Source organism: Arvicola amphibius, chromosome 6, assembly GCF_903992535.2.
Source record: "Arvicola amphibius chromosome 6, mArvAmp1.2, whole genome shotgun sequence".
NCBI classification, from domain to species: domain Eukaryota; kingdom Metazoa; phylum Chordata; class Mammalia; order Rodentia; family Cricetidae; genus Arvicola; species Arvicola amphibius.
The window spans coordinates 144,317,412-144,338,906 of record NC_052052.2 but is presented as its reverse complement, the minus strand read 5'-3'; the positions used below and the strand labels follow the sequence as shown (position 1 = coordinate 144,338,906).

General features: G+C 45.8%; 1 protein-coding gene across 3 annotated transcripts in view; it reads left to right on the top strand.

Moving 5' to 3' along the window:
* The window catches only part of Kif13a (kinesin family member 13A), a 181,403-nt gene that overhangs the window by 102,115 nt on the left and 57,793 nt on the right, over positions 1-21,495 (top strand). For all 3 annotated transcript variants that reach the window (XM_038333122.2, XM_038333120.1, XM_038333123.1), the window contains 9 exons: positions 1,665-1,757; positions 3,526-3,706; positions 7,385-7,472; positions 9,350-9,484; positions 10,761-10,873; positions 15,486-15,597; positions 16,125-16,337; positions 17,179-17,289; positions 18,429-18,563. In XM_038333122.2, coding sequence (XP_038189050.1) covers positions 1,665-1,757; positions 3,526-3,706; positions 7,385-7,472; positions 9,350-9,484; positions 10,761-10,873; positions 15,486-15,597; positions 16,125-16,337; positions 17,179-17,289; positions 18,429-18,563 — 1,181 coding nt within the window. The remainder of the gene's footprint in view (positions 1-1,664; positions 1,758-3,525; positions 3,707-7,384; positions 7,473-9,349; positions 9,485-10,760; positions 10,874-15,485; positions 15,598-16,124; positions 16,338-17,178; positions 17,290-18,428; positions 18,564-21,495) is intronic.

Sequence of the window (21,495 nt, the reverse complement as noted above, 5' to 3'; positions counted from 1 at the left end):
CTAGAATTATGAAGATAAAAAAATGATTATCTCTGGCCTCAGGGTGCTCTCATCCCAGGCCTGGAAATAGTACCTAAAGCCACTAGTGCCTGTAGATGTTATGAGAGAGAAGGTTCTAGAAACGACAGAAATATGGAGTAAGTCAGTGTGAGGAAGGTACATGGCATCGTGAATGTTTAATACACATGCTGTCTTACACTCTGTCCCACTCCTCCTTGGTGTAGCTCGTGGGCGAAACCCCAGGAGCTGAGCTACGGCAGGGATTAATGAGAGAGAACTTGCCTTTGCCCTCATGTGCAAATCTACCGATGGGAACATATTAGTTACCCTGGTCAAAGCAGTTTGGGGAAGGAAGGTTTCCTTCAGCTCACAATTCTAGAGGACCATCATCATGACAGGGAGAGCCTGGCAGCAGAAGCTTGAGGCCCCAGACCACATCTTGCTGGCAGTCAGGAAGCAGAGAGCAATGGATGGTTGTGCTCAGCTCGCTCTCTCCTTTTCATTCAGTCCAGGGTGCGTGCCAGCACATGGGATGCTACTGCCCACATTTAAGGTCCTCTCCACAGTTAACTCCATCTAGATAATCTCTCAAAGGCATGCCCCAAGGCTTGCTGTCAAGGGAATTCTAGATCCTGCCATAGTCACTGACAATCAGTATTTACCATCACCCCCTCCCACCCACCCATGGGTGAGCAGTTCGCAGCAGGTGACTGTACAGACACACCTTGCACAGTGATGAAGTAGACGTAAGGAAGTGCCATGGCTCTTACTAGTTAGAAACTGGATCCAAATTTGGGAGACATGACAGACAGTTCATATTTAGTAACATTTAGATAGAATCTCTAAGGAGAAGAGGAAATCGAATTTGACAATGCTTTTATGCAGCTTGCTAACAAGGAGTAGGATTTAATCCCCAGAGAAACGTCAAAGAGGGAACAGTATGGAACCATGACTTTATCCAGGTAGTTTATCCAGCTGTAGTTTAGGAGCAAAACTGATGTTTCAAGCCAGGTGTCGTTATTCATGTGTGTAGTCTCAGCTCCTGAGCCTACTGGATAGAAGGGTCACTGGGACTTGTGAGTTTGAGATCAACCTGGGCAACATAGCAGGACCCCATCTGCACAACACTGCATTTGTTAGGCTCTTACGTATAACTGTGTAGTAAGCGTTGCATATACCTTTAAATTGTGAGAGGAGGGGATGGGAGAAGGTTGTTACTAATGCATCTGTTAGAGAGCTGGAGAGATGACTCAGCTCTTAAGACCACTGGCTGCTCTTGCAGAAGACCTGGGTTCAGTTCCCAGAACCCAGATGGTGACTCAACAACTGTTTGTAACTTCATCTCCAGGGATCCATCGCCCTCTTCTGGCCTCTGAGGGCACTGCACATATGGTATACATACATGTATGCAAACTAAATGCTCATACACAGAAAAATAGATATCTTTTTAAAGAAACCACACATCTCAACACAAATCATCCTTTTTGATTTTACTTTGAAATATCTGTTTGGGAGCTAGAAAAACGCCTCAGCAGTTAAGAGTGCTTGCTGCTCTTTGATAGATACATTAGCTTCAGGGAGTCAAATACCCTCTTCCAGCTCATGTAGGTATCCACACATGCACACAAGACTAATAAGTCTCCAATGTTTGTCTTGTTTTCTAGGTCAAGAAGTCGTTTTCAAGTGCCTCGGGGAAGGAATTCTTGAGAAAGCCTTTCAGGGATACAATGCTTGTATTTTTGCGTATGGCCAGACTGGTAAGATGTTGCTTTTATTGCAGTCGATGATATGAAACAAGTCTTTGATAGGATGTAGGTCAGTGGACGAGTGCTTGCCTAATGTGCAGAATCCTGGACTTAATCCCTAGCCCTTAAATAAAACAATAAATAAATAAGTCTCTCTCTCTGTCTCTCTTTCTCTCCTCTCTCTCTTTCTCCCTCTCCCTCTCTCTCTGTCTGTCTCTGTGTCTCTCTCTGTATCTCTGTCTCTGTCTCTGTCTGTCTCTCTCTGTGTGTCTCTCTCTGTAGCTCTGTCTCTGTCTCTCTCTGCCTGTCTCTCTCTGTGTGTCTCTCTCTGTATCTCTGTCTCTGTCTCTCTCTGTCTCTCTGTCTGTCTCTCTGTCTGTCTCTCTCTCTGTCTCTCTCTGTCTGTCTCTGTCTCTCTCTCTCTCTTTCTCTCTGTCTCTCTCTCTCTCTTTATGGTATGAGGATTGAACCCAGGACCTCCTGTGTCCCAAGCATGAATTGTGTTCCACTGAGCTACAGCCATACCTTAAACATAATTTCTTAACATTTAAAAGGCAGGGGGAGTTTGAGAAACCCAGAAAACTTCTGATGTTTTGTACTGAACTGACTCATGTGATCAAAAGTTTTCTGCTTTTTGAAAATGCATCAGTTCTGGTAATTGCCTAATTTCAGTGTTAATGAGTGTAGCCAGTTCCAAACCATTAAGTGTCATTTTCCTAAATTAGAGTTTTAACCTGGATTTGAACTGGAAAGCTAATCCCAGTTTTTCGGTATAAAAGTTTTAATAGAATCAATATAAAAATTTTAGAATCCCCCATGCCTGGGACTTCCACATGGGCACAGAAATGATGATGGATTCCAAACTGAAGCAGGTCTAGCAATTGGTCAGCACGGGTAGATCCAACATACAGCTGTGACCCAGCTGTTGACACTCTGAGCTATTGCTCTTTCAAAATGGAAATAAATAATAATTCTTAATAACGCTTCCTCCTACTGCGTCATCACACTCTAGCTACAAGAATCCAGACAGAGAATGCAGATAATGTAGTATGTGCCAGGTCTAACCGTGACATACTGTTTGTGTTGCTTAGTGGACAGCTGGGATTTTATTGTGTATGCAATGTTGTAGCGCAATAAAACTTGATCCGGAACTAAGAAAATCGCTCATCTTGTAGAAGGCTTGCCATGTGGGCACATGGACTTCACTTTAATCACCAGAACCCATATAGAGAAGCTGGGCATGGCGGAATGCACATATAATACCGTGCTGCAGAGGCAGAGGCAGAGGCAAGCAAACTCCTTGAGTTTCATGGCCTGAGTTTCATGGCCAGTCAGTCTCATGCACCTGGCAAGCTCTGGGGCCAGAGAGAGACCTTGCCTTAAATAACAAGGATGACACAAAGGGAATGACACCCGAAGTTGCCCTGTGCTCTCCACATGCTTGGGCACTTGTGCACACATGCATACACACACGGCCCTTCCCATACTACCCAGTAGACAGGTGGAACTTTACCAGGCTTGCTCTCCAAGGGTACATTGTAGTGACTGCATTCCTAGACACTCATTAGATAATGGACCATACCAACCTGCTGGAAATAGACCGGAGGTTCTAGTGTGAAGCAGAGAAGAGTAACACTTGTTCAGTGGTCCAGGTTGGAGGTCAAGCTTACCCCATTTTTTCTGTAGGGCTTTTGCTATCAGGCAAGAGCACCTTGTATTACTGAAGTGTTCCACTTGCTTTTCCTCCTGCCCTTCCATCTCTCTGCTTGCTCTTTTCCAGGCTCCGGAAAGTCCTTCTCCATGATGGGCCATGCAGAGCAGCTAGGCCTTATCCCAAGGCTCTGCTGCGCTCTGTTTAAAAGGATCTCTCTGGAGCAAAATGAGTCACAGACCTTTAAAGTCGAAGTATCATATATGGAAATTTATAATGAGAAAGTTCGGGACCTCTTGGACCCCAAGGGGTAAGTGGGTGTTTGAAGTAAAGCTTGAAAATAGGAAGAAATAATGTTAAATGATCTTAAAATTAAACTCGCAAGGGTGTGTACATATTTGCGTCGTTGGTCACTGCTCTGATGTCAGCTCATGGACTGGGAATGAGGGACTTCCCAGAGCTTCCACTGTCAGTCACACGCAGCTTATCCTGGACGGCCGTGGAAAGTTACTCACATCGCCGCCCCGCCATGTGAGAAGATGTCTTCACTGCTGGTGTTATTTCTTCTCACCAGGGGCAATTCATTAAAACTAAGTTATAGGAGCTGGGGGGATGGTTCAGTGCTTAAGAACGCTGGCTGCTCTTCCAGAGGACCCAGGTTCAAGTCCCAGCACCTGCAAGGCTGCTGGCAATCATCTACAGTTCTGATCCCGTGGGATCTGTTGCCCTTTTCTGGCATCTGTGGGTACTACACACACATGGTGCCTAGACATGCATTCGGGTAAAACACCCATGCACATAAAATAAAAATACAATGAAATAAATAGGAATTATAGAGTTGAGTGAGGTGATGCATGCTTATAACCCAGCACTGAAAGACTGAAGCAGGAGGATGACCGCCAGTTTTAGGCTATCCTGGGCTGCATTGTGAGTTTCAGACCAGAGTAATGTAATGAGACACTGTCTCCAAGAAACAACAGAAAATTGTGTCATAATGGAAAACAGCAGCTCTGAAGTGGAAATAAAATGGGGGAAGGATTACAGCCACCCGCCTCCCTTGGTTGTGTGTGGGGAGCATGCAGGATGCTCTTTAGGGGTCTTGACTGACTTGAACTCCCACCCCCATCCTAAATGATTTGGGTGACGCTGGGGAACCCAGGCATCTACATTTCTCAAAAGCTAAGTAATGCTGGGCCTAGTGACACACACCTTTAGTCCCAGCAGTGGGGAGGCAGAGGCAGGCAGATCTCTGAGTTTGGAGCCAGCCCCGTCTACAGAGCAAGTTTCAAGACAGCCAAGGGCTACACAGAGAGACCTTGTTTTCAAAAATCTAAACAAACAAACAAACCGAAACAAAAATACTTAAGAGTTAAAAATCAAGTAAGTTAGATTCATAAATTCATTTTTGCCAGGCAAAAGTTTGCATTGATTTAAAAGTTACAGATAGTTGGGAAAATATAGAAAGCGCACATATATCTTATGAACTCTAAGAAATGAAGCTGACATTTAATCATACCACTCAAAAGTAGCCTTAGTTAACACCTTAGTGTATCTCCCTGCTGTTTCAGATCTGTGCCATGTGTGGATATGCTCACATCCTCAAGTATCTTATAAATAACAGCCCAGTAGCCTGAATTTCCTGTGTAACTCCATGACCACTTTCCCCGCCATTAAATACATTTTAGTTGTTTTAGCAGATGTGTAATATGTAACATTTCTGCCCCCTTTATACTCCTAGAGCCTCAAATCAAAGCAAGAGTCTTAGTGATAATATTATAGACATCGAAAATGTCTCCAGTCGCCGGGCGGTGGTGGCGCACGCCTTTAATCCCAGCACTGGAGAGGCAGAGGCAGGCGGATCTCTGTGAGTTCGAGGCCAGCCTGGTCTACAAGAGCTAGTTCCAGGACAGGCTCTAAAAAAGCTGCAGAGAAACCCTGTCTCAAAAAAAAAAAAAAAGAAAGAAAAAAAAAAAAAGAAAAGAAAAAAAAATGTCTCCAGTCATCGATTTGCTGTGTTTACTTGAAAAACTTACCTGCTGCTTATATAAAAGGACATTTGCGAGACATAAAGAATAACAAAATCAGCCTTTGCCTATGCATCATTGTCTTAGAAAATGGACCCCGACCAGTAATTCTTAATCTTCCTACATGTCCCCCTCGACTCTTACTCCTTTCCCTACTGCTCCCCAAGGCAATGCTCCCCAAGTTATATTTTCCACCTTTCTCTCTTCCACAGCATTTATCCATGATTTTGGTGAATTTTTAACTGTGTAAACAACACCACCATGCAGTGATTTCATGTTTTGTATATGGGACAATAATGTGACAGTTTTGACTATTGTTTAATATCCGTTGCATGATCAAATGGATTGGCCCCTTTTCTCATCACTTGCGTGGCGTCTCGTGTCCTTAGTATGGTGCTGCTCTGAGCATTCATACGCAGGCTTCCTGGCACGTAGGTGCAGGGGTTTCTAGAGGATTCATCTTCAGATAGGACTGTGAGGCACAAGATAAGGAGGCGCCTGCTTCATTAAATAGAATACCAACAGTATGCAGGAATTCCAGATACCAGCATAAGGGCCCCTTGATAGTACGCTGGGTTTCGTCTTGCTGTTGAGTAACACTACAGAATGGTTGGTAAGGAGGAACCCACTGCTGGGGTGTGTATGTGACAGTAGCTATCCTGAGGATCAAGTTGGTTGGTCCCTGAGTCCAGCACAATTGCTATAGTTACCTTGAATTCTCATCCTCAATAGTGAGATTAGAAGGGAGAGCTGGAAAATGCTTTAGAAACGTTGCCAAGACTTTCAGAAGCACCGAGGATTTCCCACATCTGAGAGATGCCAAGCATTAACTCTCTGAAAAGCGATTAAATTCCCTGTGTCATGAAAAGGATAGCACCTACATTCAGTACAGGAAGAATCTAATAGCTTTAAGTTTTAAATCTCATCGGTCAGATTAACGTCTCAAATGGGCCCCAAATCAGAGGTAACCATCTAAAATTCTCTGGAGCCCTAAAGGGGCAATGAGATGGCTCATGGGACTTGCTCCTGGCCCCAACTTCATAATTTGTCCCCAAGGACCCATACGGTAAAAGGGGAGAACCCATTGCCCTCTGGCATTCATATGTGTACCATCTCAGATACAGGGTCGGGGGTACGGGGGGGGCACACATACATAAACATGCACACACAGACAGAGGCACACATGCCCACACACATGTGCGTACACACACAGAGAGGTACATGTGTGTGTGCACACATGCCCACACACACACATGTGCGTACACACACACAGAGAGAGAGGCACATGTCTGTGTGTGCACACATGCCCACACATTAATTACAGTCCCCAAGATTGTCTTCAGCAGAGCCAGTTCAAATACTGGACACAATAGCTACAACTGTGTTATTACCTGACTTTCTCTATAAAATTGCCAGCATGCAGCCAACATAAATCAGTGGAACTTGAAAAAGTAAATTAGTTAAAAATATTTTATAATTGTTCAGTGTTTTCTCAAAAATGTTAATCTTAAGAAAGAAAAAAGCCATGAAACTAGGTAGGGAGGGAGGATATGGGAGGAGTTGTGGAAGGAAAGAATATGATCAAAATATATTGTTTGAACTTCTCAAGAGAATAAATAAAAACGTTATCAAAAAGAATTTGAGATGTTCTTGATGAAGAATGTCCAGGCTTCTCTGTCTACTCACACAGGGGAACCCAGCCTAGGTTTAGCTGCTCTGGCTTTTCTTGGGGTGAAAAACAGACGTTTTAAAATAGTATCAGTATTTGAAATCAGAGTCGAACACATTCTCATGTGGAATGCTGCTTTGTTAGTCCGTGTAAAGTGCCTATTAGAATACCTTCTAATCGCAAAAAAAAAAAAAAAAAAAACCTTTGAAATTGTAATCTGAATTTCCAAATGCTAAGAAAAAGCTTGCAAGTGTGTAAGATTCACTCACTCTGATTCTTCTCCCTCCTCCGACAGGAGTAGGCAGTCTCTTAAAGTCCGAGAGCATAAGGTTTTGGGGCCATATGTAGATGGTCTGTCACAGCTGGCTGTCACCAGCTTTGAGGTAAGAGTCCTTTTTTAAATGTTCTTAAAGACAGGCGGTGGTGGCACACACCTTTAATCCCAGCACTCGGGAGGCAGAGGCAAGTGATCTCTGTGAGTTCGAGAACAGCCTGGTCCACAGAGCTAGTTCCAGGACAGCCAGGCTGTTACACAGAGAAACCCAGTCTCGAAAAATCAAAAGGAAAAAAAAAAGTCATTAAAGAAGAAAGGCAGTAAGTCAGAATAGGTGATGCTGAGGCTGTTTCCATAGGGATATGTAATGGCAAACTGATGCCCTTGCAGTCTCAGGCGTACAGACCAGCACACCCAGAGGGAAATGTCCTTCAGGCACACTTCTGGCTGCCTCCTTGTGAAGGGCTCACAGTAAGGCCAAAACATCCAGTGATTTCAGTTTGCTGAGTGTTTCCCTCTTGCCTCTGTTGAGCCTTCTCCCCGAGGTGCTCAGTGGCATCCTTCTGAACAAATCTGGTAGTCTGTGCAGTATGTGGTAGTGACTCAGCCCTTTCTAGGTGCAGGCCTTGCTTTGATTTCTAACAGTCTTTATTCTCCTGGCGCCTGTTTCTGGATCCTTTCTGGCCGTTGGCTTTTATACCCAGACGTAATGTGCTGCTGTTATTTCTGTAGTCATCACCCTGGAAGTCCTGTGGCGCAGATTTCCAGTTCTTTCTCTGAAGAATGCTCATGAATGAGAAAAGGAATAAATGAACAAACCTCTATATTTGCTTCTGATATATAAGAGATGTAGGAGACCCATTATCATCCGAGACTTAGTGAAGCTAAAATGAAGATAAGGTTCAGCATCCAGCTATTTAAACAAAAGCATTGTACTTTTCAAGTTATATTTGTACGTATTCATCACTTTGAATGCACTGAGATTTAACAGCCTGGCTCCAAGGTGTCCAGACAGCACTTTGACTAAACCTTTTCCCGGCTCTCGGTGATGGAGCTCAGTCCCTGTTGTCTTGTCACTTATTCCTGACGGCCAGGAATCTGGTTACAGGGAATCCCAGATGACCTCCATGAGCTTCAGCATCGTGGTGTGGGGGGAGTTTCTTTCATAGCACTCATTCAGCAAGTGTTTTCTAAGAGCCCACGGCCTCCAGGGGTGTACTAGGAATAAGGTTACAAAGATACCAGAGAAAGTTCCCTGCAACTGGAAACTTCTCTCCCGACTGCCAATTCCTGAATAACCCCTCTGAGGCATTAATATTAATTACAAACTGTTTGTCCTATTAGCTCAGGTTTATTATTAACTAGCTCTTACAACTTAAATCAACCTGTTTCTATTATTCTGTATTTTACCACAAGGCTCGTGGCTTGTTACCTCACATCTTGCTTCTCCCGTGGCTGCTGGCATCTCCCTGACTCTGCCTTCTTTTCCCCTTCTTTGTTTGGATTTCTTGCCTGGCTCTATACTGACAGGCAATTGGCCAAATCAGCTTCTTTATTAACCAATGGTGATAAAACATTCACAGCATACAGAGAGGTATCCCACATCAGTTCCCTGCTCTTTGTAGAGCCACAGTTGTCAGCAGAGTGAGGCAGATAATGGGACAGACAGCCACACCAGGGTGACAGGCACAGGAGAGTTGGAATTAAATGAGTTGGCTACTGTTCCTGAGCGTGTGTAGTGCTCAGAAAGTGTCCCCTCTTCTGGGAATGTATGAATGGGATGTTGACAGGGCAAGAAGAGACCTCAGGCAGAGAAAGGAAGGCTCTGTGTTGGGGAGGAGGTTCAAGCCGTGCTGTGTGGGAAAGAGGCTGGGCCTGTTTCTGTGGAAGAGTTTGGTCAAAGCATGGAACCATACTGAACACACCCCTGGGTGCCGGGTGCACCTCTTTCTTACCTCACAGTGCTTTCTTGGTCTTTGCCTTTAGGACATTGAGTCATTGATGTCTGAGGGAAATAAGTCTCGAACGGTAGCTGCAACCAACATGAATGAGGAGAGCAGCCGCTCCCATGCTGTGTTCAACATCATCATCACACAGACGCTGTATGACCTGCAGTCTGGGGTGAGAGACAAGGTGGAACCTCTGGAGGTTGGGGAGCTCAGAGTGGAAACGGGAAGTGTTCATGGTTGGATCCAGAGACTGAGAGCTGTGTGCTGGCGCCCTGCCATTTGTGCCACTTAAAATCACCTAGGTTGTTAGGCTTTCCTTTTACACTGACATTTTTTAATTGAATTTTTCAGGGCTGGGGATATAGTTCAGTTAGTAGAGAGCTTGCCTCGTGTGCATGAAGCCCTGGGTTCAATTCTCCAGCGTTGCATAAAACCTAGAAGCAGAAAGATCAGAAGTTCAAGGCCATCCTCTACTTCTTGAGACTCCGTCTGGAAAAAAAAAATAGATTTTGTGTGTAACCATCCTAACTAGCCTGATGATTTCACTGTACAACTTTTTTTTTGTTTTGTTTTGTTTTGTTTTGTTTTTTCGAGACAGGGTTTCTCTGTGGCTTTGGAGCCTGTCCTGGAACTAGCTCTTGTAAACCAGGCTGGTCTCGAACTCACAGAGATCCACCTGCCTCTGCCTCCCGAGTGCTGGAATTAAAGGCTTGCGCCACCACCGCCGGCCACTGTACAACTTTTAACTATGTGTTTTTTCTTAACTAAAATTTCCCTAAAAGCAATCAGTTTATTTCATGGCTACTGTGGGATGTTACAAAAGAAACTGCAACATTCTATCTAAAACCCTCAGAAAGGTAGAATTTGACCCAAAATGCAAAGGAGCTTCATCTGTGTGTTTCCTCCAAGGTGCATAAAACCTCTAACTTGCCACTGTCCTGGAGGTTCTGCTAACTGTGCTGGGTATTCGAACCCTTTCTCCCCAGCTGCAGAACAGAACGTTAGATTTCTGCACCATTTTAACTTTTGACTTAGGGGTTCAGGAGATGACTTAGTGGGTAAAGCCCCAGCCACACAAACATGGGGGACAGAGTTTGGATCCCCGTAACCCACGTCAAGTCCTACGTGGCGGTGCACATTTGTAATCTCAGCACTCCTGTATTGAAATCAGAGAGAGCAGAGATGGGAGAATCCCGGAAGCTAGCCTGGACCACTACAGCTATCAAAGGAGATCCTGCCTCGGCGAGGTGGACCACAGGTGTACCATACATACATGCAAAGTAAAAAGACTTAAAATTGGCTTTTCTAGGAAGTGATTTCCTGAGTGACACACCTACGATTCATAGCCTGAGTACTTCATGGTGTTGTGGATCACAGTGTTGATAAATGCGTCAATATTCATGCGGTTCTCCTTCATGTCAGCTGATTCTCTTGTTCTCTGCCCTTAGAACTCGGGGGAGAAAGTCAGTAAGGTGAGCCTGGTGGACCTGGCAGGGAGCGAGAGAGTGTCGAAGACCGGAGCTGCGGGTGAGCGCCTGAAAGAAGGCAGCAACATTAACAAGTAAGGTGACTGGAACGACGTGGGTGACTTCAGTCTGTTTGCTTTGAGTTTGGAGGACTCACTGCCTTATGAGGATCCAGTGGTTCTTAGGCAGAGTGGCTTAGCCTGAGGGAGACTGCCATTGTTCCAGTGCGTGACGTGCATCGAAGTCAAGTCATGTGGTATAGCCCAGCCACACCCCTGCCAAGTGGTACAATGCCTGTGTGTATCACCACGTGGACAGCTGGTCCCCAGCTCAGGGTGGCTGTAGTAACAGTTACTTTTATTGTCACTGACTAAGGCGACTGAAGGGCGGGAACAGCAAATGTGGGCTCACAGTGAAAAGTCCTTCGTGGCGGAAAGCATGGGGACAGGAGTTGTCCCCTGGCTGTGGCTGTGGGACCTGGCTCTCTATGGGGTGAGTGGATCAGGAAGCGTGGACGAGAGGCAGAAAACAGCCGTAAATCCCGAGGTTCACCTCCTAAATCCGAGGTTCACCTCCTAAAGGGTCACCCAGCCCCACCAGCTGGGGATCAAACGTTCAACCACCTTCAAACCCAAATAGTGGTTGAACTTAGGATTTTCCAGGTTTTCTGGGCCAACAGTCTGACTCTGTACCTCCAGGTTGAGTAGATCCATGATGACAACCCACAGCTCACTGGACAGACACATCCAACACTCAACAGTGTGCTGGGTTGCTAAGCTGGGATGTTGGTTAGGGTGGGTATGTTAACTGAATTCTTGACTCAGTGTGTCTGACTGAGAATAGCTTTATCTGGAGCTAACCCCATTTAATTCAGGGAGCACCTTGGATAAACTTCAAGCCACAGTGGTATTGGACAGACCATATCGCAGAATAGCCTACCTGAAATTCCTTTGTAAAGGTGATGGTGTTTATGTATGAGGATGTAGATGAATCTAACAGTTATTGAGTAAATACCACCCTGGAGTCTCCATATGTGTGGGGTGTGTGTGGTGTGTGTGTGTGTGTGTGTGTGTATGTGTTGCTTTGCAAAGTCTGAAAGATAGGAGACAGGTTGGAGTTTTCTAAAGAAACAAGAAGGAACTTGGGAAGGAAGAACTCAGTCTACAGGATCCCACTGGCTCATGCCATGAGAAGGCACTCAGGAGAAAGTTCTCTCCAAACTGACAGGGAAGAGGTTTTATATCCAGAAGTTTGTTCAAGGGCCAGGCTGCCTAGGGTTCATCCTGCATTCACTCTTTAGTAGATATGTGTATCATGGCCAAATGCCTTAGATACTCTGCCTCATTTTTCTCGTCTTAAAAGGGGAGGCTGAATAATAAAGTAATTGTAGCTGCTTCCTCAGACTGTCAAAGAGTAAGTGCCGTCATGTATTTAGAACAATGCCTGGTGTGTGGTTTGTACCGAATAAATACTCATTACATCAGCGCTGTTTTCTAATTAGCATAATTGCTATTATTATTCTAAGTTCTACAGAAAATAGTATGTAGCTGGTCTCTCTTCCTGCTGATGAACTGTAATTTGAGGTCTTGTCCTGAACAGAACGTGACAGGCAGAAACGTGTTCAGGAGCGTGTTCCTGCAGCTTCACACTTTAGCGTCACACGGGCACAGAAAGTGAAGAAAGCAAGATCAACACGGCTGCACACACTGGGGAGTCTCCCCATCTTAGGGGGTTCACCTCCCCGTCATCCTGACTGTGACTCTGAGAAGGAGGAGCTTTGATGTGCTTCATGACAAGGGATTGCAGGAGGTTGGGATGGCCCTGCAGCTTTTCTTCCCAAGAGCCCAGAAAATGGTGGGAAAACAGAGAAAGGAATAGGGTGGTGTAAGTGTGTGTGTGTGTGTGTGTGTCTGTGTGTGTCTGTGTCTGTGTGTGTCTGTGTATGTGACCTGGATGGGCCCCTGGTAGAGGGTCCCCTGGAGTTGATATTACGGGCAGTTGTGAGCCACCATGTGGTTGCTAGGAATTCAGCCCTGCAGCCAATGTCTTGACCTCTGAGCCATCTCTTTAGCCCTAACCCACCACCGCATTATAATATGGGTTTTGTGTCTTCTATTTGGCTGATGAGCAAACCCAGGCAGGCAAAAGTCAAGTAGTTAACCTGAGGTCACTGACCCCTAAATGTGGTTCCTGGGGTTGGCTGTGGAGAAGCTCCAGATGCTATGTGTTGTTAGCCTAGAAGAGGCTGATTCTTGGCTTCTAGCATGGATACAAATGATGCCCCCTCATATTTAGATACTACGCTATTTAGAAGTCCTGACTGGGTTGAACTGGATTGCTGGGGCCATGTGATAACAGTCTAGATCCTCTAGCAACTTTTGAATTATGACCTAAGAGTTCTCTTAGCAGCCTACTCTTTCCCTGACTTACACACCAAGGTCCCTGACCAATAGAGCGTGTGGGTCTTCCTGCTGCTTTGTGGGGCGGGGCCTCTGTTTTCAGTGTTCTCTGTAGCTTTCACTGTGCAGGGCTCAGCACTGGTCCTTTTGTGTCTGTTGATACAGCAAGGAGCTTAAAGACTTGTAAACTGGTGTTGTTTACTTAAATGAAATGTTGTCATCCAAATGAAAGCCCATCAGACATGAGTCATGCATGGACTCTGTGGCCATCCCCGCAGTGGATGCTGGGAGTACAGAAGGACTTGAAACACCATGATAGTCAGAATAATACCAAATAGCTGCACTGTGAATTTCAAAACCCATGTGTATGTTACAAGGCAAAAAAAAAAAAAAAAAAAAAAAAAAAAACCCTTTGCAGGTGTAATCAGGGTTGGGTCTTTGAGAAGTGGAGATTATCCAGGCGGCCCTATGTGTCCAGGCTCCTTACACATGAAAGAGGCATGCGAGCAAGTGAGCCTGAGACCAGCAAGGGGTAGGAGAAGGGACTGGGAGTTGGGAATGAGGGTGGCCTGTGCTGTGGAAGGAAGGAGAAAATGGAGGCTCCCTCGAAATGCAGACCCACCAACCCCTTGGCTTTAGTTGGGTGGTCCGCAGTCTGGGTTTCTGACCGACCTCCAAAGCTGTAATGCCGTGTGCGTTTAAGCCGTGACATCTATGGTAATATGTGACAGCAGGATGGTGACCCTTGAGGGAGCCTCTGGGTTAGAAGAGAAAGGGCATCACCATTCCAGAAGTGGAAGAAAGTCTTGATTTGACTAAGCCAAATCAAGATCACCCCGCTCTTATGGTTTAGCCTCCAGACTATTACTCTAGACTGTTTCTACGTGATCGTCTTTTACTCATATCTGGATATTTTCATATTTATTATGGAGACTGTCCAAGATCCCCCAAGGGGTCCTGTAGTGTGTATATAACAAATACACAGTTCTCAAAGACTCCATTCCAAGACACACGTGCACTCCAGGATCTCAGATACAAATGAGGACACATTTTAGCACATGTGTGGTGATGAGACGCTGGCTAGAACACAAGCTGGGTACGGTGCAGCCCTGGCCTTGTGAGGTAGCGCAGGAATAGCTTTGGAGCTGTTGTGTTGGGAGGTAGATTGTCCCAGAAACATCTGAAGAACAGTGAGAAGCCAGCAGAGGCTGACAGCTGGGAGTGGGGCCAAAATGAGAAGACCCTGCAATTCCCTGGTTATTCAGACCGGCTATGTGACCTTACCTCAGTTTCCTCCTCTGTAAAACGTGGCTACAGAAGCTGTCAGTCAGGTATACGTACTGTGAACATTCAGCCAGCGGTTTTTCCTAAGGTGCTTACAACAGTGGCTGGCACACAGGAAGCCGAGCGTGTGCTAACAATGTTTAATACGATGAAACTGTTCATAGTCCCACAAATGGCTTTCTAAGCTTCATGATCAGTGACCAGCCGGATGCTAACGCTAAAGAAATCGCTGATGTGCTTCCTAAATGCGCTCTCAGCCTCTCGCCCGGCTTCTTCATACACAGCATTAATAATCCTCTTAAGCAGGCCTGTCAGCAGCTTCACGAGGACATCAGTGTCTGCTAATGGGCTGCAGATTCGGGGCTTCGCCTCTCCCAAAGCTCCTAAGTGCTTAAAGTGCAGTGCGTGGCACTCCTTTTGTTTGAGGAATGAAGGCACCAAGGCACCCAGTGGCAGCGCTGCCCAGGAATGAGAGGGATGTAGTTCATCTGTACACATTCTTCCCGGGGTGCCAGGGTGAGAAGTTGTCCATCAGAATGCCAGGCTGCAACCCCACCTGTCCAGTGAAAGTGGGACAGTGGAGCCATTTCCCCGCCACTGGGCTCTGGCTGCCTCAGTTTCTCCACAGACTGAGTTCATGGAGCGCCCTTCCTAAGGCTTCCCCACAAACTCCTACCATGGTTTCCTTACATTCTCAACCTTGACTTCTCCCTAGGTGGCAGTAGTGGCCACTCTCAGCATAGAGCCGTCTCCCCAGTTACTCTGGAGGCTAGGGTAGGAAAACACAGGTTTAAAGCTTGTGTAGCCTGCGGAGTGCGTTCGGAGCTAGCCTGAGCAATGCAGTGAGTCCCTGACTTGGAAGAAAAAGAGAAAAAAGGCTCATTATGTACAAGATGCCCAGATCAGTCCCCAATTATTATTATTATTATTATTATTATTATTATTATTATTATTAATAATAATAATATAATGTTTCTCTTTTCCTCTTGGGTACTTCACCTGGCTCATGTTCTTTTTGCGGCAGGTCACTCACAACCTTGGGATTGGTTATATCATCACTTGCCGACCAGGCCGCTGGAAAAGGCAAAAACAAATTCGTGCCTTATCGAGACTCAGTTCTCACTTGGCTTCTTAAGGTGCGTTGTTGACTTGGGGTCGCTTTTGTCTAAACCTTGCTGTTTCCAGCTTGAAACTGTAGAAGGAGCGTGCAGAGCTACCAAAGCACGCACGGTACCGTCACCCTAGTTCTTAGTGACACACCAAGAGCGTGAGTTTGTAGGGAAGGCTCACCAGGTAAGATCGTTTGTTTGAGTATGCACGAGAACCTGCGTTCAAATCCCCAGCACAGAGAAGTGACGGAGAAAGACATCCGACATCTTTATCTTTTATCTTCATGTTTATGCCCGCGCACACGCACGTACACATGTGCTACACAGCAGCATACATACACAAACTAACACTACTTATTGTTTTTATTCTGTTATAGTGACATTTGTCAGGTACTGTTTATTGTTATAAATAGAGACAAGCCATGTTTCCATCTTCTTATAAAATTATGTGAAACATACTAACGCATTTTCACATTGGATTTTGTTTTTCACCGAGAACAAAGTCGCGTGTGGATATTTCCTCTTTGGTCACGTCTATCTGAAATCCTTTACAGGACAACTTAGGAGGGAACAGCCAGACCTCCATGATAGCCACCATCAGCCCGGCAGCGGACAATTACGAGGAGACGCTGTCCACGCTGAGATACGCAGACCGAGCCAAGAGGATCGTGAACCACGCTGTAGTGAATGAGGACCCCAATGCTAAAGTCATCCGGGAACTGCGCGAGGAAGTGGAGAAACTGAGAGAGCAGCTCTCGCAGGCTGAGGTAACGTCAGTCTGCCGTGCCCGGTTCCTGAAGTCCCCTGACTTGGGTGTCTGGTGGCTGAGGGCTGTGTGATTCACCCTTTCAGTGTGTGCAGGCGTCTGCTCTGGGATGAGAAGCATTGTGAAGAACCACATAACTAACACCAGTTCTTGCCCTAGCCGTTTTCCGGCAAGGAGGGAAGTGAGGTCATTCCTGTCACTACTTAATTGTTTGCTCCAGCCCTTTACTTGGCCCTTGAACTTCCAATGGGAAATCCTAAGAACAGTGTGTGTGTTTAATTGACGCTGTAGATTGTTCCCGTGAGACTTTCTTAGATGTTGGGTCTCCTTTCCTTAGTCTTGGAGCCTGGGTCTTGTTGATGGGCACCAGTCTGCATGTGATCCTAAATGGCTACTGTAGCTACGGGGTATTTATGGATGGCATGATTGATTTCTGTCTTCCTGACAGATAAATCTGCTTAAATAACCTTTTTCCTACTTAGATATTTCAGAGATAAACTTTAACTTTTTTTCCAGTCTTTTTGTTTAAAGAGAAACGTGATGTCCTCTTCCGTTTACTTTGATTAGCAGAATTCCAAGGCCCACGCTGACAGTGCGTGACTTAATTGTTTCTGAAAGTCTATTAATACTTGTTGAGGGAGAACATATGGCTGCTGAGATGTAGCCCATAGCTGTGTAGAACATGCATATAGCTGCACAGAAAATGCATAGAGCTGCACACAGAATGTGCAGGGGCCCTGTGTTCAAACTCCAATACCACAGGCAAGGGTACCATTGTATATGTACCGTATATAATGTTGGAAAGATTTTGAAAGCTGATGTCTCTTGTCTTGTTTTTAAAGGCCATGAAGGCTCCCGAGCTGAAGGAGAAGCTTGAAGAATCTGAGAAATTGATAAAGGAGCTAACAGTGACATGGGAGGAGAAGCTGAGGAAAACGGAAGAGATCGCACAGGTGGGCTGATGAGTTAGCCTGAAACATTAAGGCCTCCTTCCTCCCCCCCCCCCCATGTCCGCTGGTCAGACACCTGCCTCCTCCAAAACCATCCAGGGCCCCGTTCTCTCTGCTGAGCTCATTTTAAAGCCCCAACTTCACATCTTCCTCCAGTCTGCATATGGTCCTGTGCTGCTGGAATACCCCGCTGAACAAGCAAGACTTGGGGGGGGGGGGGGGACAACGTCGTTTCTGTTCCTCATATGATCAAAGGTCCACATTGTGATTCCGTGTTTTTCTTTAGATCGCTTGGTAAAGTGGGGCATGGGAAACTCTGATTGGCAGAAAGTTGTAAGACATACAACACAATAGGGTGTTCACCATTTGACTCCGTGTGCTTCTTAGGAGATTCTATATGAAGATGTAGTAGCATAGACCATGGGATGGGGGAATACAGCAGGAGCGTGTGTTTGGGGTCACTCCACACTGCACTGCATGGGCATTTTTGTTCCACTAACACTGCCCCCAAGATCTCACTATCACTCGTTTTCATGAGAAAAGGACTTCGTTTGATTAGCTCTTGTGTTCCCAGCCATAGATCAGTACCCATCGCGCTCTAAACTATTGGTAAGTCTTACATGGACAGGTGGACTCAAAGCCCATGACGACGGGGTCTCTACCAGCTCCAGCTCCTACAGCTTCCCTCATTTGCTAGGAGTTCTTGGCTCCTGAAATTATCCTCTCTGCCCAGAATCTGGCTGTGCTTTCCTGTGACCACTACTCAAACAACTGCTCTTGCTTCTTGCTATGAAAATTCATCTAGTGCTCCAAGAATTGTCTCACACATATTCTGTTCCCATCCTGTTCTCTAAGCCCATCGTGCTGCCCCTCCTCGGAAAGCATGCAGCCCTCCGTAGCCCTCCACAACACACCGGTATTCTTGCTCATTCTAGTTATGCAGGCTTGTCCTTTTCCCCAGACACTGTGTGTGATTCACCCTGGGTGCCCTATGACAGTCCTAGGCGCTTAGCAAACTTAGTCGAGCCGAGTAGAATGTGTCGCCTCTTTGGCACTGTCCCCAGAAACGGTGACTTACTCTTTCCATGGATGTATCTTGTGAATCGAACAACAGAGCGTCTCTGCTTTTTGTCCGTGACCAGGAGAGACAGCGGCAGCTGGAGAGCATGGGCATCTCCCTGGAGACCTCTGGGATCAAGGTGGGGGATGACAAGTGCTACCTAGTCAACCTGAACGCAGACCCCGCCCTCAACGAGCTTCTGGTTTACTATTTAAAGGTATGTCTGATCAGCAGACCCCGGCCATCCCGCATCATTCCAGCGGAACCCGGATGCCTGGTCTCGTGCTTTTGCTGCTTTTTGTACCCCGCTTCACCCCGAGTAGGAAGACCATGGGCAGTGCAATCCCACATCACCGATCACCGAAAATAACTTTTGTTTCACTGATGCCCTGAGTACAGGCTGCAGAGGGACACAAATGGACAACTCAGGGTACACCTGTTGGAGGAGGTCCCACTTGTAAGGTGACAGAGTTCCAAGGTTTTTGGGGTCTAAGAGGTCATAGAGAGTCTTCACTGTAACACTAAGGAGCTCTCAAGACTCACACAAGCCTAGAGAGACCCTAGACTAGATTCAGGAGCAAAGCTCCCTCAAGTCTCTCTCAGCTCTGACCCCATGATCAGGAAAGGACTTTTGTCCTATGATCCTTCATTTAAGGCCTTTTAACATTGGTCCCGTGGCCTCGGTGTGCACTGACCATGCTGGGGACATCTCCGCAGTGGGTTTCTGAACTTACTGGCGTTAGATCCCATGCACATTCTTCAAAAGTATCAAGGGCTCCAGTGCATTTTTATGTGCCTAGGATATAGCTGTCTGTATGGGCAGTGTTTAGACTGGGGGCGCTGGAGCACAGACACACAGCTATTAGCTTTCAGAGCTGCCTCACCACTGACCAGCTGCCTGCCAAAGCCCTGCCATTCACACATGATAAAATGCAAAAACGGGCACAAACGACACTTAATGTTTTTCCTAAAGTAGTTTTTAAAAATTATCTATTACTTTATTTTATGTGCATTGGTGTTTTGACTACATGTACATTTGTGTGAGGGTGCCAGAACCCCTGGAACTGGAGTTGCAGACAGTTGTGAGCTGCAGTGTGGGTGCTGGGAATTGAACCCGGGTCGTCTGGAAGAGCAGTCAGCACTCTTAACCTCTGAGCTACCTCTCCAGTCCCCTAAAATATTTGGACCTCATGAGTCTCCTGAAATGTCAGAGAGAGGTCAAGGGTTCTTTGGCTACATTTGTAGAACTACTGGCCAATTTTACTAAGCAAGAAATGGGGCATCAGAGCCAGGTGTGGTAGCACATGCCTATAATCTCAGTATGTGCGAGGCGTAGGCCAGAAGGATTGGGAGTTCAAGCTCAATCTCCACTACATAACAAGTTCAAGGCCACACTGGGCTGTAGGGGACGGATCCCTAAGGGAAGGGAAGGGGCGGAGAGATAGTTGAAATAGGACACTTGATTGCATTCGTGGAAGATGCCCCAACTGACAAAGGGAATTCAGTTACCCATCAAAACACGTTTAACTATAACATACACAGAGAGAGTGTGCATGTTGTGGTAGTTTATTTATATGCCAGAAGAGGGCATTAGGTCCCATTATAGATGTTTGTGAGCTACCGTGTGGTTGCTGGGAACTGAGCTCAGAACCTCTGGAAGAGCAGCTAGTGCTCTTAGCAGCTGAGCCATCTCTCCAGCCCCCGTTACGGTAGTTGAGTATTAAAATGATGGTCAAGGATTGGGTACCTGGAGTCTTCTTAAACTTATTTGATTTGTTTTTATGTATGTGTATATGTGTGTGCCTGCTTGTCTGTGTGTGTACAACATGCATGTAGTGCCCACAGAGGGCAGAAGAGGGCATCAGGTCCCCCAGAACTGGAGTCACAGGTAGCTGTAAGCCACCATATGGGTTCTGGGGACCAAAGCCACATCTTCTTCAAGAACACCCTGGTAAGGATTTTGATCCCCTGGGAGTATATAATATGCAGCGGAGAATGAATTAGAATTGAAGCAGGGAACCTCAGTCTCCTATGATCTTTATCCTTCCACTTTTTTCAGAGGTAAAAACGTGGTACAGCTAGCCCTTGACCTACTGAGGCTTCATGAGTCAGCTTAGGATCCATTATTTAGGGAAAGTGAATTGTTTCTGATCCTGGCTTGTAAACCCAGGGTCTTATGTGTGGAAGACAAGCACTGTGCCATAGGACTGTATCCCCAACCACAGAAACCTTCATTTGAAAGACCTAGCGTTGTGTTTTCTCCATTGCATACAGAAGTAATGCCACAGTGATTAAATAATTTGTAGAGCAATATAGGAAGGTGCTCTGTGAATGAGCAGGGGTGCACAGCAACTGAGTCTCCAAAGAGATTCTAAGACTCAAGATCTTTAAAACTACATGGATTTGTACATCATATAACCACAGGCTTCACCACTGTATGGAATGTTGACATTAGAAATGTTGACGTGTGTGTGTCTGTCTGTCTGTCTGTTTAGGCACATGCATGTGCATGTGCGCAAACATGCACACACAGGTCAAGATTAATGTCATGTCTTCATCAATTACTTTCTGCCTTAGTTTTTGGAATGGGGTGAAAACACTGAATCCAAAGCCTACTAATCAGCTATACAAACTGGCTGCAAAGCTCCAGGGAATCCCTTCCCTGCCTCGTCAACATCAGGATGGAAGGCAAAACCACCATGTCTGACTTTTTGTATAGATAGATACTGGGGTCATCTTTACCAACTGAGCCATGTCCCCAGCCCTAAGGTGGGGAGGAAGGATGCTGAGGTAAAATTAACCATGAGACTCCCTTTTAGTGGTTCTGAAATGGAGTCCTTTTAAAAAAGAATCCAGTCAAATAGGTTGAATAAATAATATTGTCTTAGTTTTGTTAAAAAGAGGGCAAGAGAAAGGAAAGGAAGGAAGGAAAGAAAGAAAAAAAGGAAGAGAGAAAGAGAAATAGAGGCTTAGGATGAAATGGCATGCTGGTACCCACTCAAATAGTAAAAAAATCTATCTAGAATTAGAATTCAATGTCTGCTGTAGCTATGTCCAATTTTCTTATGTTTTAAAATGATACTCATTGTTGATACAGGAGCTGGTTTTGATGGGGTTTTAAACATTTTTTCTTTGGTGTTTTTGTTTGA